This window comes from Pseudorasbora parva, chromosome 5, assembly GCF_024679245.1.
Source record: "Pseudorasbora parva isolate DD20220531a chromosome 5, ASM2467924v1, whole genome shotgun sequence".
Lineage (NCBI taxonomy): Eukaryota > Metazoa > Chordata > Actinopteri > Cypriniformes > Gobionidae > Pseudorasbora > Pseudorasbora parva.
This window is the reverse complement of record NC_090176.1, coordinates 3,249,910-3,267,057: the sequence shown is the minus strand read 5'-3', so window position 1 is coordinate 3,267,057 and position 17,148 is coordinate 3,249,910. Positions and strand designations below refer to the sequence as shown.

General features: G+C 38.9%; 1 protein-coding gene across 1 annotated transcript; it reads left to right on the top strand.

The window, feature by feature from the left end:
• The first annotated feature begins 240 nt into the window (after window positions 1-240).
• On the top strand, window positions 241-14,584 carry LOC137074960 (bactericidal permeability-increasing protein-like). The gene is made up of 16 exons (XM_067443066.1): window positions 241-333; window positions 1,606-1,712; window positions 4,126-4,237; window positions 4,452-4,580; window positions 7,575-7,727; window positions 9,005-9,068; window positions 9,186-9,246; window positions 9,602-9,693; window positions 11,131-11,307; window positions 11,463-11,522; window positions 11,752-11,919; window positions 12,171-12,235; window positions 12,581-12,623; window positions 12,715-12,778; window positions 12,902-12,978; window positions 13,102-14,584. Exons 2-16 carry the CDS (start codon window positions 1,616-1,618, stop codon window positions 13,150-13,152), a joined length of 1,413 nt encoding a protein of 470 aa, XP_067299167.1. The 5' UTR covers window positions 241-333; window positions 1,606-1,615; the 3' UTR covers window positions 13,153-14,584.
• Window positions 14,585-17,148: the final 2,564 nt, after the last annotated feature.

Sequence of the window (17,148 nt, the reverse complement as noted above, 5' to 3'; positions counted from 1 at the left end):
ACATATTATGAAAAGGGGTATACTAGGGCCCCTTAAAAGCTTTTTTTTTTCCTTTGTTTTTTTCTTTTTTGCTGACAACAGCTTTCTAAACAATTATAAATTGACTATGATGATTAGTTATAGAAGTGTGTGTGATTAATTACTTCTTATCCGAGTGAATCGAGTGAAAGCCTTAGTAATTATCCTTTAATATTTAAAGACACTCAAAGCAGGAACTGAACACACGCCCCTCTCGTGTGAATGTTGTTCTTTCAAAGCAGCTTTTGAGGAAACACTCACACAGAAACACTCACTTTCCCTTCAGACACCTGGCTGTGCTGTGTGCGTTCTGAGGTACGTTCTTACAATTTCAGATCAAATGTGAATATGAAAGTGTTTATTAAATATTTTACATCTTTTATACAAGTATTTCTTTCCCTTCAAGGGATTTATGTTGCTTATAAATAAAACATACCAAACATTAATATGTTGATGCTCAACTGGTAGAATGACATGCCAAGGTCTAAGAAATACACCATCAAGATCTCAGCACAAGTCAAGACACCTTTATTTAGATAGTGCGTTTTACAATGCTGATTGTTTCAAAGCAGCTTCACAGTGTTAACAGGAAAATAATGCAACAGAATTTGTTTCGGCTGTACAGCCGCTCTGGTGAAAACGGTGATATTTCAATTATCATATAGTGTCAATGTGGGCAGATCAGTAATATAGTTGAAATTTAAGTGTCCCCAACTGAGCAAGCCAAAAGCGACGGTGGCAAGGAACCAAAACTCATTCAGACGATTGCTACAGCTTTAAGATAAAAAACAATGACAACCAGAAAAGAGCAATGAAAATATTCTTCTTAATTAAAATAAAATACTGCAGGTATGCAGACGAACTTACAGAAGAACAAAATGAATAATGTGATCAACTGTTACTCTGTGACCTTACACATGTTGCTATATATAATGTGTGCGTGTGTGTGTGTGTGTGTGTGTGTGTGTGTGTGTGTGTGTGTGCGTGCGTGCGTGCGTGTGTGTGTGTGTTTCTGAGCAGTGTCCTCAAATAAGCATGTGTTTTGTCAGAGTATCAGTTCTGTATAATTTAAGGAAGTGACTTTAATGCAGCTGAACAGAGGAATTATGACTGACATTAGACTTGATATGCATGATCAAATATACACTCTCTTAGCAATGCAAAGGTCATGGGTTCTCTTTACAGGGAACACACTCACTGATAATGTGCAGTGTCTGTTCAGATCATCCGAAGAGATATTGGGATGCGGTGGCACACATACAGTAGTAGTACAGACTAACATCTCAGACGTGTTATCTGCCACTGGAGCCATTTAAATAAAGATTAAAATAAAGAATGCACTTAATACACAGCATACATTAAACATACATATACATCAGATTTGTTTTTATCATATTACAATTGATGTGATCTTTGGTTAGATTATCTTGACATCTTCAAATAAAAAATGGTGTGTGTGAGAATTAACACCAAAACTAGAAGTAAATGTACAATCAGTAAGATAATGAATTGATGAACCAGGTCCAGATGCCTGTCTGAAGCTCAAGGACTCCTCTCATGTGTGATATATTTTGTCTTCCCCAGCAGGAGTTGAAGGATGCAGCGGGTCATTTATTTCCTGATGATATTCACATACACATATGCAGATCATCCGGCGCTAAAAACTCTTCTGTCAGAGAAGGGTCTCAGAGGTGGTAAGTTCTTCACTGCGTTGATCCGGAAAGACATCTAACAACATTCATTACTGTGCGTTTTAGTTTGAGATGATAGATACCTGTCTGTCAGGGAAATGCTCGGTAACGGACTTCTCTGCTGCTTAATTTGGAAACTGACAGGAAATTGACTATATCCAACATTGTTTTTCTAACAGATTAAACATGCATGCACTGATTCCTTTCATAGACTGTATAAACTTTGACCTCCATAACGTCATTTTTTAGTGAAAGAAAAACTTGTCATGTTTTCATAAATGTTACAAGCAGCAGTAGGACCTAAACACCAGTCAATGGCATTGTGAACTGGGCTTAAAAGCACAATATATAAGATTTTTGGAATAAAATATTAAAAACCATTGGAACGACGTTATATATTTTGTTGACTTATGTACTTACATTATCACAAATGTTTCCATCAATGTTTAAATCTAGAGAAATCAGCTATTTTAACCAACGGTCTTCATGTCACCTGTCAATCACGCCGTATCCGCTTTATCCTCAATTTATGTTTTTTTCTTCAGAAGAAACCAAAGATGCTTTAATAAGTTTATGTTTTTTTATGAGACAGTTGAGCAACTCTTTGGAAGACATTCATCAACAGAAAACTAATATATCTCAATTTCAGTTCCTCAAATAATCTGACCTGTGTGAGAAACAACGTTCAAGTTTAGGTCAGAAGAAGGAGGACGTTAAATGTAACTTCAATCATGAAATATATAATAACAACAAAACAAACGGAGCGGCTTAAACTGACTGCAACATATAAACATAATAAAAACTAGGGCTGTTAATTTAAACAGGTAAATTTAATGAATTAGTTATGGGGGTAATTATGGCATTACAATTATTAATGCATTTAACAAACGCAAGTGCAATCATCATTGAAGTAGTTCAATTCTATGTTGAATCAAATAAAATATTTTCTAAAGCTATGTTTTTTTTCCGTCTATTTGATGTTTTTCTAATTGAACACAATATAGATGTAGTCATTTGACAGCTGTAATGTAAACAGCAATGTAAAATGTCCTGGTCCTTTCTCGCCATTTACTGTGATCATTCCTTCTTATATCCTTGCAGACTCGAGACCGGTGTGTCGTTCAGGTGTCTCTCATTAGCATTCGTTCCGCTCCCACAGCTCTCGGCCTCACCCTGCTTCATTCCACTGTGACGAAAGCCAAACTTTAATACATAAGCTCATCCATGAGCATGATTTCTGAATGAACATAGAGTCCCATCGGATTGATTTCCATTGGCTGTAGAGGTGAAGATCAAAACAGCGTCATTATTGTTATAGCGACAGCGGAACAGCAGTATTTTTTATTGTTTTGAATAAGCGACCTATAGCGGCAAAATGTACAAACATCTGTGCCTTTTGAGAATATATAATATAGCTTTTGATGCAACCATCCAGTTTGAATACGCCTTTTCCCAACCCCATTCTTCTCCCTTTTCCCATTAAATATCATATCATCTTACACAGACAGGCATTTTCTTTCTTCTTTTTTTCTCCTTTGCTTGATGGTTATATATTGAAAGACCTATAACAAAATAGGTATATTTAATACCTCAAATATTTTAAGTTGTAAATTAACAATAATGGTACTAATATTAATATTAGTAATATAGTATATACAATATTAGTTGTATAGTATATAGTATACTAGTTGTATTAGTAATATAGTATACAATATTAGTACTAATATTAGACAAAGTATACAATAAACTTGTGCCCCAACAAATTACTTTACTTGTTGAGGCACATGACTATTAAGAAATTCAAAATTAATTCAAAACCCATAACCACAATTACACATTACTTAATCAATTAGTTAATAGTCATGCCCCAACTAGTAAAGTCAAAACATAATGATACCTTTGTAAATCATTAGCTGATGATTAATTAAAGCCGACAACTGGAAGTTGAAATGCATGGCTTTGACTCGTTGTGGTAATTAACACATTAATTTACATAATTAGTTAAAATATAATATGTTATTAAAGAATTAATACATTATGTCACATTTAACTAATAACAATGTAATGATTAATTAATCTATTAATCATGATGAATCCCTCAGTAGTTGCTGATGCAGTAATCATTAATAAATGGGTTAGTTAACCATTAGTAATACATTAACTCATGATTTTCTGTGCATTAATTAAGCATGAATTACTGCATATTAGTGCACCCGTATTGAAAAGTGTTACCGATTTTATTAATAATAATAAATAAAAAAAACGTTCTCCTGCATAACCCGCATAATTAAACGTTTTATTAATAAACCCTACATGGTCAGCGGTGAATTAATCCTTTAAAATACATGAAATCTATATGCTAGTCATGCTTATGCTAAAGACGGGGTGTTATATCTGTTTCTGTACATGTGTTCAGTGTCTCAGATGATGTCTGTCCGGATACAAAGCAAACTGAAGACTACTCCGCTCCCAGAGGTCCAGGGTGGGGTGGACATCGGGATCGGCACTGTGGAGTACACCTTATCAAAGTCAGTACACTAACAAACAATCAAACCAACTGAACTAATGAACATCGTCTTTGAATTGACAAAGATAATAAATGCATTTATTTAAATGCAATTGCATGGAATTGAGTCAGTAGTTCTTATAGGCATCACATGTAATAAATAGTTATTTAAACAAAAAAATGACTGCATTAACTTGAATATATTCCATAAATGGTGAGCAGATGTGTCTTTCCAGCATGCAGGTTGTGCAGTGCAGCATGCCAGACCCATCACTGGTGTTTCTCGAGGGAACAGGCGTATCTGTGGAAGTCAGTCAACTCACATTAGGCATCACAGGCAACTGGCGAACAAAGTTTGGTATAATGTAAGTGCACCAGGGAATCTATGGAGCCAGAATGATGACTTTAAAATTTGGCATCACAAATTAAAAATGTCATTGAAAACAAAAGCAGAACTGAAAAAGGAAACATTGGCATTGAAACATTTGGATTGAAAACAGTTGTATTGGCAATGAAACAAGTATTGGCACTGAAAAAATAAATAATTAAAATCTTACAATCTTATTTGTGGTTGGGGATGTCAGTAGTGTAACTTACACAGCCTACGGCCTGCTGATAATCATGTCAGTGTTAACGTCACAGGCTATGTTACTGTTAGCCACTGTTGTGATGTTCATACTTAGCAGCAACAAGTATACCGACAGACACCTAACGTTAATTAAATTTTTGCGCCAAACCGGACTTTTAGCCTTATTCGGTGCAAATGGATGGTGACCGGTGTTTATTTGACCCTGCATTAACCACAGTTAAGTTAGCCAACACGGCTAATGTTAGTAGTTTACAGTCCCTGACAAAAGTCTTGTCGCTTGTGTACAAATTGACCTAAAATATATTTCTAATCAAGATATTTTTACAAGAAATGGCTCATTTTAATCCCACCAGCTTTTGTGATAATGTTTCAGTGAAAAACTAAACTTTCAAAAAGTATTCTAATATTCACAGCTTGGTAAAGCCCATTGAGTCAAATTTTGCAAAGACATAAGTGTTGTCACCTTGTCATATGAGCTTCACCTGTGACTAATAATGGATCAATTAGGTCTCAAGTGTGTATAAAAAGAACCCCAGTACGCTAGACCTTCACATCAACTGCAACTAGACCTCTGCAAACATGCCTAAGATTCACCCTGAGACTATAGTTTTGATTATCAAGAGGCTGAAGACCAGATCCACTGCTGATGTGGCAGACACCTTCAATGTGTCTCAGCGTCAAGTACAGAGGATAAAAAAAAGATTTGAAGAGACTGGAGACGTTTTTGACAAGCCCAGGTCAGGCAGATCCCGCAACTGCTCGAGAGGACCGTTTGTTGGCTCGAAAATCCAAGGCCAGCCCATTTTCCACTGCAGCAGAGCTCCACGAGACCTGGTCACCTGAAGTCCCTGTGTCAACCAGAACAGTTTGTAGGATTCTGCCTCGAAATGGCCTCCATGGTCGAATCAGTGCCCAGAAGCCAGCACTAAACAAAAGACAATTGAAAAACCGTGTGGCATTTGCCAAGGCCCACAGCCTGCTAAAAGGATGGACGCTGGAAAAGTGGCAGAAGGTGGATTTTTCAGATGAATCTTCAGTTGAATTACACCACAGTCGCCGCAAATATTGCAGGAGTCCTACTGGAGCCAGAATGGATCCGAGATTCACCCAGAAAACAGTGAAGTTTGGTGGCGGAAAAATCATGGTCTGGGGTTACATCCAGTATGAGGGTGTGCGAGATCTGCAGGATGGAAGGGAACATCAATAGTCTAAAATACCAAGAAATCTTAGCTACCTCTTATTCCCAACCATAAAAGAGGCCAAATTCTGCAGCAGGACGGTGCTCCATCGCATACTTCCATCTCCACATCAAAGTTCCTCAAGGCGAAGAAGATCAAGATGCTCCAGGATTGGCCAGCCCAGTCACCAGACATGAACATCATTGAGCATATGTGGGGTAGGATGAAAGAGGACGCATGGAAGACGAAACCAAAGAATATTGATGAACTCTGGGAGGCATGCAAGACTGCTTTCTTAGCTATTCCTGATGACTTCATCAATAAATTGTATGAATCCTTGCCAAACCGCATGGATGCAGTCCTTCAAGCTCATGGAAGTCCTACAAGATATTAAATTTGGATCTCACAGCGCCACAACTTAATTTGTATTATTTTTGTATTTGCAGTAAATTTGTTCAATTTCTGTATAGGCGACAAAACTTTTGTCTTGCCAAAATTTGACAGAAAATTGAGCTTTCTGTCTTGATTAAATGATGAATATTTCTTCTGTGAAAATTATTTATTTCAGTGCATTAAACATATGAGCTATTTCTAACACCAATTGATTAATTAAAAGTCAGGTTAATATCAGGTATTTATACAAAATAGATTAGCGACAAGACTTTTGTCAGGGACTGTACATGTTCCAGTTGACGTCCGGAAAAAAAACAGCATAACGGCCGTTAAAAGTTAACCAAGCCGGCCAGGTTGCACGTGAATAAACATGTTAATGGCAGATAAAAAAAAAAACAGACTTACTTGCAGCTTGGAAGTTCCCGGTAAACTGGACATTTGTCATGCCAGAGGCTTCAGAGCTGACGACGGGTTCCAGTAAAGTGACGCTCGGCCTACTGCTTCAGTATACCTATATGCAAATGATATGCAAACTACGCTCTACTTACCCCTCCCCTCAAACCCCGCCCCTCTCCACGCCAAAACATTACCAGAAAGTTGAAACTGAAAATCAGTGACATTGAAAAAAAACTGACATTGTAAAAAAAATCTGTCTCTGAAAAAGAATGACATAAAGAAAAAATCAGAAGATTGTCATTGAAAAATACAAATAAATCCCAATACAATAAAAGAATAAGATTGTAAGATTTTAATTATTTAATTTTTTCATTGCCAATACTTGTTTCATTGCCAATACAACTGTTTTCAATGCAAATGTTTCAATGCCAATGTTTCCTTTTTCAGTTCTGATTTTGTTTTCAATGACAATTTTAATTTCTGATGCCAAATTTTAAAGTCACCATTCTGGCTCCATAGGAATCATGGGGAAGGAGATGGAGGCGATGACACGTACCATTTTCCGTAACAATATGTCACAATGTTTGTAAATAACAGCATTTTATTGTAAAAATGAACATTTATCAACAGAAAAATCAGCCAACTTTACGTCGCCAATATGTGTTTAACAAGACAACAACTCAAAGCACACATCAAAGTTGGTCCAAATGTTTTTGAAGGACAATCAAGAGCCTGGAGTGGCCCTCTGAGAGCCCAGATCTAAATCCTATTATGACTCTATAGCTTTTGTTCTATGATTGCAGCCATGATAGCGGCTCATTTGATCTGGCTGTGTACAATATACAAATCGACACCCTCCTGCAGTTAGGGGATAAGGCTGGCCATCTCTCCATCACCACCGTGTCCTGCAGTGCTGACATAGGAGGTGTGGATATTCAGTTCCATGGAGGTGCTAGGTAAGACCAGTGTTAAAGGGTTACTTCTATATTTAAACTGGGTCATTAATGTAGTAGAAATGTGAAATTATATTTGAATTTGGTGCCTTCTAGACTGAGAAAAGACAGAAAATGTATTTTTGGTTCATGGGGATGAATGACAACAACACCCAGAATGCATTGCTTCGCGAGGCCACTCTCAAAGCCATCGCTACTGGATTACTTTGCCACCGTGGTAATTTTTTTCCTAAAATTATTTAGTTCAGTTAGAAAACAGACAATACTATGAAAAACTGAATATGTCTGTCCAATATAATGTGAGTGAGCCGAGCGAGTTTCACAACTCAAGTGCAAATGAAAATGGGTTTTATTTAAATACAAAATAAAATAAACGTTAACAAAACTGCCCCCGACGGGGAAAACAAAGCATACTACACATAAGGAAACAGGAATCATGGAAAGAACAAAGACAGGAAACAGGAGACATACCACTGATAACGAACCAGCACAGGACTGAAGACACAAGGAGATTAAATAGGAGACAAACACGGCAGGTTATGGGGAAGAACAGGTGGGGCAAATGAACCAATAATCAGATAACAAGAGGGATGGGGTCAAGATAATAGAGGGAATGCATCAACGTCACTTCCCGCCAGAACACGCCCCCTAAGCCGGACTGAGTGGCAGAAGAGCTGCTGCGTGACTGGAGTTACTAGAGGAAACCGCGAGTAGTTTCGTTTCGGATCATATCGTTCTAAATGAACCAATATCGTCCTTAAATCGTATCGACAACCTCAAATCGTGATACGAATTGAATTGTTGTTAAAACGAATCGTTACACCCCTAATTCCCTCTATAGACAGGAGGTCACATGACAGAAAATGAAAGGCTTGTTTGAGATCCATCTGGGCTTCACAGACCGATCGGTGTATGACATTAACTACGGCGAGAGAGATTCAGAAGCATAAGGAGTCATTTGCTCTACAGTTGTTCTTGTGGTACTTTGATTTCATATGCTGATCAATCTGCGCAGTGCCAATGGATCTTAAACAAACCTTACAAAAACACCTCATGTGCTAGACAAGACAGACATGTGACAAGACTGAGATGTGAAGATACACGCAGCAATAGTGAATATCTCTTACAGCTAACGCTAATGGAGATGCTAATGACAGTCACATTGATATATTTTTAAATCTTTTGGCCCCTTTAAAATGAAATGAATGTATTAAAAGAACACTGTAAGGCTCACTGGGCCTATCAACTTCAAGAAGTATAATTTATGTGTTTTGCTGCAGCTTTATTTTTCAGCCATTTGTAAGCCATTTCAAAGGAAAAATATCAGGCATGATACGTGAGAAGGTTTGTCATTTATTCAAAACAAATGAACAAAAACTATTATCTGCTGCTTGTTATCATTATGTCTTGTGTTGCCATTATTATTAGTAGTAGTATTCATTTTTATTCCTTCTTTTTAAGATTTGCCCAGCAATTCAACAAGCAATCAGTGAATTGGAGAGAAATCTACAGGAAATGCCTGGTACTGGCACATAAACGATATATATAATAGATCACATTGATTTATATTTAGATAAAAGAAGACATAAGCAGAAATAACTTTTTTTTAGGACCAATGATATTTCTTGCACTGTGGTTTTATTTTAATTATGAAAATTAAGATAAATGTGATTAATTGTTATTAAAAATATTATTTGATGTTTGCATTTTAGAGAGACCCACCCTACTGTGGGTTACTTTGGCTGTATTATTTAGCCATTGCTACTAAATGACACTGATGTTGACGTGATTGTACAAAATCCTTAGAAAACAACAACACTTTACATTCCACTTTATTAGATGACTACGGTAATCATGCTCAAATGATTTATTTCTAGTGAACATACCTGTGGATAAGTATATATATCTCAGCGTCCCGCTCACTTCCTCCCCGGCTGTGACAGGCCAGAGCTTTGAATTAGATATTAAGGTAAGGATTTTTAATTCAGCATGTACATATTTTTTTTTAAGCCAGGTATATACAGTGTGATTTCATCAATGTTTCTGATAAATATCAGCTCTCACTGTATGAGTAAATCGCATTTGATGTAAATCCAAAGTTCACGATCTATACGGTCTGATCTTGGAGCTGCGACTCGACATATAGCGATTTCATTTCCCCAGGGTTTATGCCGCCTTCACGTGCTATTGGAATTATCGTAAATACGAGTTTTCAAGGTAAAAATTGCACATGAACGCCCTCTGATCTTGTGTTTACCTCTGGGAAGTTCCTGAGATGGGCGTGGCATAACCGTTAAAAATCGCAGACGAATTTCTGCTGTGGCAGGTGTTTTATTAGTTTTTTTTCCCACAACAATTTAATTGTCTTGTCGTTAAAGTAGTACATATTTACATAAAAAATAATAATCATTTGAAGCATGTTTTGTATTTTAAACACATCGAAAATCAAATCTAGTTGACCATCATACCAGAACAGTGAGCAAGCTGACTATCTATCTAGTGTGGTAAAGTAGCTATACAATAGCATCATGTATGGCTGAAAACTATTGCCATTTTAGTCTTTAAGCAGCCTTTATTGTCTACATTATGCCTTTATTGTGAATGTGATTATAAACGATATGCTTTCGTGTTGTGCTGCTGTGTTTGCCAGCGATTCTACAAATTTCTGGGACTGGGAATTGTCTGAAATGGTTATAGTGTTAAAATAACATTTTCCAAAGACAATCAAAAGTATGAACCAGGCGTCCTCCATTCTTTCCGACAACAAAGCACCTGAACACAACAAGCTCGTAATCACGACTTCTGAAGTGAGAAGTAGGAAACTTCCGATAGCACGTGAAGGCGGCATTAATCTCTGGGTTTGCGCAGGTGCATTGAGTTTAGGGCCATCAGTTCGAAGCTCAGTGTGAAAAATGATGTAAGATAAAGCTGAAATTCGGCCTGACTGAAACAAAAGAGTTTTAAAGCTTAAATTTATAAAATTTATCAATTTATAAATTTGCGGGCCAAGTAATAAAAAAATCAATCAATCACAGTTCGATGAGCGATTAAATCATTGTGTTTGTTTGATAAAGATGTTTTGCGAACCCTATCAGAATTATTCCGGTTGCCACTTTCAAAACAATCCCTCCATCATGTGAACTGACACCGGAGCTGAAGCTGCAAATCTTATCCAATCCTAGCCGTGGGCGTTTACTTCCATGTCTCCAGTGACACGCCCATCAAAACCCAGCGTTCAGGAGAGAGCCTCAAAACCAGTGTAGAAAATAGCCTATTACTTATTAGTTATGATGTTTTTGAATGTAAAAACCACATGAACATCATAAGCCAGTTCATGACACCTTTAATAGATTTGTAATAGTTACTGTATCCTGTCAATGATGTGTGGATGTTGTTCCTGTGACAGGGTGAGTTTTACAGCCGCAGTTCTCCGTCTGAACCGCCTTTCTCTGCGAGCGTGTTTGAAGTGCAGTCCACAGATAACTACATGCTTTCAGTGGCTGCCTCTGAGTTCTTCATAAATTCAGCAGCTTATGCATTCCTCAGCTCCGGGGTTCTCCAAATCAACATCCGAGAAGACATGGTGAGGAAATAACAATGAACATATCCAATGAAACTATACAGCGGCTGTGTGGGAACAGCTCTGTATCTTACTCTTATTATAGACTTAATGAATCCTGGCCTCTTGAAGCTATTAAGTTACTTTTTCAGTCATCTGATTTAATGTGTCAATCATAGATACCAAAGAGTTCTCCAATCCATCTGAACACCAGCCAGTTTGGTGCCTTCATTCCACAGGTTAGTGTATGCACAGGTCGTGACTTTATAAGGGAAAAAAATATTAATTTATAAAATATTTTGTTTAGTGGCAAAATTAAATGTAACTAGATTAATTACATATTGCATAACTAGATAATATGACTATGTTGATATTTAGTGATGTAACACCAGTCATCTTGTGTCTGTTCCATGTAGTTTCCAAGTACAATCAAGTGGTTTTCCAGATGAATAATGAGTTTCTTTACAGCTACGCACATTATATCCGGACATGGAGATGCAGGTGCTGTTATACGCCAGTGAGACGCCTCTAGTCTCCTTCAGTTCAGGAGTGATAGGCGTTCATGTACTGGCTGCAGCTAAGTTCTCCGCTGTTAAACCCGATGGTACGCTGCTGCCTCTCTTCACACTGAATGTGGTGAGTTTTGTGTTTGGATACACAAATTATGCACAACAAAATAAAAAAAAAATAAGAGGAACTCTCACACTTTCTCAGTAAATGGTAATATCAAAATTGTACAAAACATGTTGGCAAAACCTTCTTTAAGCTGTAATGCAGAAACAGGAAACGGTGATATAATACCACGTGTTCACCAAATTTATCAATATGTAATTTATGTAAAAGGAAACATCAATTCAGCTTTTAATTGACTCTCTCTCCACCTGCAGGACGCCAGCTTCAATGGAAGTGCTCGAATTGAGAAAAACCTGACTGGAGCTTTCGGAATGAAGAAGTGAGTTTCACTGATATTTGTTCAGATGAAGTTGCAGTCAAATAAGCTCCATTTTTGTTGTAAGGTCCAGTTGTCATTGGAGGTCAAGCATTGCTTTTTTCTTTTCCTTTGATTAATTTCTCTGAGGTCCACTTTGCAAAACCACTCATATTTTAGAAATAATTGCCCATTATCTATCCTATTTTTGGTGGGGGTTTTTTGTACAATGACCTCTTATGTCAAAAAATATTTCTTTATGCATGAATCATATTAAGCACAAGCTGTATATATGAATATATAAATATATATGCAAAAACAAGTTTTCTGAACCTCTACATGGTCTTTTGCCCTGAATGCTGCATGAAGTTTAACACTGACTGTCGGATCATCTGAGATTGGGGATTTCAAGGTGAGACAGACAGTGACGATTCATGAAATATTCACTTTGGTAGATCATCTTTATAAGATATTTTATCTCTGTGTAATCTTTCAATGTACAGACTGACTCACTCAAGACAATGTTAGTGGTGGCAGTGAAGGTGTCTGTACTTCCTAAACTAAATGGTAAAAATATTTTGAAGATATTCCATTTATTATATTTTGTCCATTATTTAAAGTATTCATAAATTCAAACTGTTTTTACAAAGTCTGCTGATAATTAACACCTCCTTCTACTTTGTATTTTAGCGGCGCTGAAGATTGGCTTTCTCTTACCCGCACTGCCGGGCTTTAGTTTGATCAATTCGCAATTGCTTGTCAAAAATGTGAGTACTATTAATGAATATTAGTATTATGTTATGTATGGGGTTTGGATTTTGTTTCATATTGCAAAAATGTGAGAAAAACACAGTGGAACCGTCTGAATATGTTTGTGATTTTTTTTTCAGGGCTTTGTGGCCATTTTTACTGATGTTGAGGACACTCTGACGGGCGTCTAAGATCCATCAACATGAACTGCGCAAAATAACAATAGATTACTGTCGTAACCCCGGTTCTCGTTCATCGTCTTATGTTCGGGATCCACCTATGGGAAGAACATCCGTACTTGACCTCTGCAGAAGCATCCAATTGCACCAAGTCTGACAAGACAGGCAGGAGCGCAGCCAATGCCCAGTAAGGCCTACCTCTTAGCTACCGGCATATATAGCCTGCATGCGCTCCTGTACATCAGTTGATATTTGCTTCTCATGCGGCAAGCGGGGCAAAGCTGGTGGATCTCTCCACTCGATGTTTCAGAGAACCAGGGTTACAACAGTAACCTATTGTTCTCTTTTATCATCTCGTGTTCGAGATCCACCTATGGTAAAGATTTGGACAGTTCCCCGATTGCCCAATACACTCACAGTGAGGTCCTGCTAGCCAAAACAAAACGGTCACCCCAAGGGTTTCCTCTGGCCGGAGGGGAAGCTCCCAGCACTTTCCCGTCATAAACATCCCGCTCCAGGATGGTTTGAAGCACAGCTGTGGGGGGCGGCAGCCTGGGGAATACCAGAGGGCGGGATGGCCTTTATTGGAAGTTATTGATTAAATAAAATGTACATACATTCATTTAGTAAAGAATCATTTTATGTGTTTGAATTCACACCGGAGACAACATGTGTTTTTGCAATAAGACATTTCTCTAAGCTTAACAGACTCAGAGACTGGGTTTGTGACCTTGGGGGTCGCGGAACACCTAAAGTGAGGGCCAGGTGTAAGGAAACCAGAACAGATGAGGGTTATTTGTTTGCTGTTCTTCCTACTTTTACCATGTGTAAACATTGGGGGTATAAGAGATCGTGGCAGGCGTGGGCGGCTCCGAGAGCAGAAACTGGCAGAATAGAAACTGTCACGCCTGGCGGAGGCTGATCTGAAGATATTTCCTCCTGCAGACAACAAGTGAGCTGCGCAAATTCGACCGAGCTGTGTCAGTGTAGAGATCGCGAGAAGCAAGTGTCAACTGATGTACAGGAGCGCATGCCGGCTTTATATGCCCGTAGCTAAGAGGTGGGGCCTTATTGGGCATTGGCTGCGCGCTCCTGCCTGTCTTGTCAGACTTGGTGCGATTGGATGCTTCTGCAGAGGTCAGGTACAGATCCCCTTTCCATAGGTGGATCTTAAACACGAGATGATGAAAGAGAACTAATAACTGCAGATTTTCTGTGTAAGAATTATATAATCACTTGATATGTTCATATGTACAAGTTGACCAAATTTGACCCGTTATTTTTTCCACATATCTTATGTACAAGAATTGTTGCCTCTCATCCACACAAATAAATACTCTACAGCACGACATCCCCATCCAAGAGGAGGCTGGCATGATGTCTTTCAGCTATGAGCTAGTGTTTGTATGAAAGTCAATTAAAAAATATATCATAACCAATTCAACATTCAAATTGTTTTGCTTCATCATTAAAGATTTGGAAGCCTTTTGGGTACCAAGGCTATGGTGAATATAGATGGTGGCCTAATAAATGAGCATATCATCATAACCTGAGACATAAACGTTACATGTTTATCATACACTCTACCTGAAAAAAGAGCTGAGCAACTCTAATCTAATAAATCTTAATTATATTGATGTAGCACAATAAAATCAACAATAGTTTGTAGGGATGTAGGTATAAATCACTTAAAATGTATTATTCTGTCATCATGCACTCACCCTCATGTCATTTTAAACCTACACAATTTTCATTTAACTTTAACAAAACACCTGAGAGATTTCTCTCCCTACATTTAAAAGTCCATTCCTCTCAAACAAAAAATGTCAAAGGCATTGTAAAAAATAATCATGCGAGCGTCTAATCCAAATCCAAGTCTTCTGAAGAGACACGATGGCTTCATATGATGGACAGATTTACAACGACAAGCATACTGTAGTACACACTGATGTACAAATGTGATGTGACATGCTAAAACATGAAACTGAGTGAATGCAGAACTAACCATTTACAGAATACTCAATTTGACACGCTTTCCTGCCATTAGAACCGTGAGGGATTGCTTTGATCATTTGAAGCGCACACACTCCTCAAAGTGAAAGCACAATTTAATTCACCAGATCACATTTGGTTTTAGTAGTTTGATTTTAGATTCATTATAGATGGTTTATTCTTATATGTATAGAGTATTAACAGCGGGAGAGGGGGAACATAGTGAGCACCGGGAGAGTCTGTGGGCGAGGAAGTACACAGTCACAGAGTTTCACTGACATTACTACATTAACCTACTATATACAGTATAATGTTGATTGGGGGAATATTTGTGTCCTTATACTAAAATAATAATAATAATAATAATAATATTTAAATTATAATGAAAAAAATCTTATTTTGACTTAAAAATATCACAATAAATATTGTATATTGTATCGATATCATGACAGGAGTGTATCTGTAACGAACTGCTCTGAGACAGAAGGTTGGGTTGAAGATCCAAATGCAGTATTTATTAAAGGGTAATCCAAAGTCGTAGTCCATAAAACACGCAAAAGGTCATACACAGGCAAGCAGTCCAAAAAGGCAAACAAAACAGAAGGAACAGGCAAAAGGGTAATCCACAGAGAAGGCAAGAAATCAAAGGCCAAGATACATGAAACCAGGGAAACGCTCAGAAATTCAGTTGTGACACTAAACAAGACTTCGCACTGAATGACTGAGAGAACAAGGTACATATAGGCAGAGGTAATGAGGTGATGAGAGACAGGTGTAAACAGTGAGTGCTAATGAGTCCAAGGCAAAGGATAATGGGTAATGTAGTTTGTGATGGAGTGACAGTCAGGGGTGGAGTGCCCTCTGGTGGTGATCATGGGCACTCGAACTGGTGAATTGTGACATAAAATTCGCTCCTAAAATTGTCCAGGAGGGAGGTGGAGCGGACCCGGGGACGGGATGGAGGGCCAGGCCCATGTAGTGGAAGAGGACCTGGAGATTCAGGCAGAGCAGGAGGCCAGGATGGAGCAGGCCGGGCAGATGACCAGGGTGGAGCAGACCGCACAGATGACCAGACTGGTGCAGGCGACCAGGGTGGAGCCGGCGGTCTTGAAGACCCCCACGGCGGAGCAGATGACCACCACAGCAGAGCTGATGGGCTTGAAGACCCCCACGGCAGAGCAGACGACCACCACAGCAGCGCAGATGGACTTGAAGACCCCCACGGCAGAGCAGATGACCACCACAGCAGAGATGATGGAATTGAAGACCTCCACGGTGGAGCAGACGACCACCACAGCAGCGCAGGCAATCTTGAAGACCCCCACGGTAAAGCAGGCGATCACCACAGCAGCGCAGGCGGTCCAGCCAGGGTCCTCTCTGGACTCGGGGCAGGAGGCGTAGCCCTCTCTTGACTCTGCACACGGACAGGAGACCTCTCTGGACTCGGCACACGGGCTGGAGCCCTCTCGGGACTCTGGTGAGTGACAGGAGGCTCTGGAAGGCCTGCTGAGACGACACGAGGCTGGGGTAATACTAATCCCGTTCGAATAGACCCGCTGTAAAAATGTGAGGTAAAATTCCATCATTTCCTTTTTAAAAGTTTTTTTTTAAAAACGCATTTTGCGAGCTTTGAGGCGCTTGAAGCATTCGGTTGCGTTGTAGGTGGAGGGACAACTCTGTGGCAAATCTCCAGTATTTTCCGTATATCATTTAAAACAAAAAGAAGATCAAAAGCACTTTGTGGAGTGACAGGCAGCGAGGCGAGGGGCCGCGAGAGCGGGCCGGTGATTAGTGTTGACGAGTGCCAGCTGCATGGCACACCGGTCTCGTCTCGCGGCCATGTGACGGGAGCTTAAAAGGAGGAGCAAGGGCTGCGGAAGACGAGAGAGGACCAGGCCTGGAGTTTATGTTTAGTTTTGTTTTACGTGTGTTTGTGGGCAGTCGTCCGTGAGGGGCTGCCCGTGGTTTTACTTTCGTTTTTGTTTATTTATTTTGAATAAAGTGTTTGAACGTTCG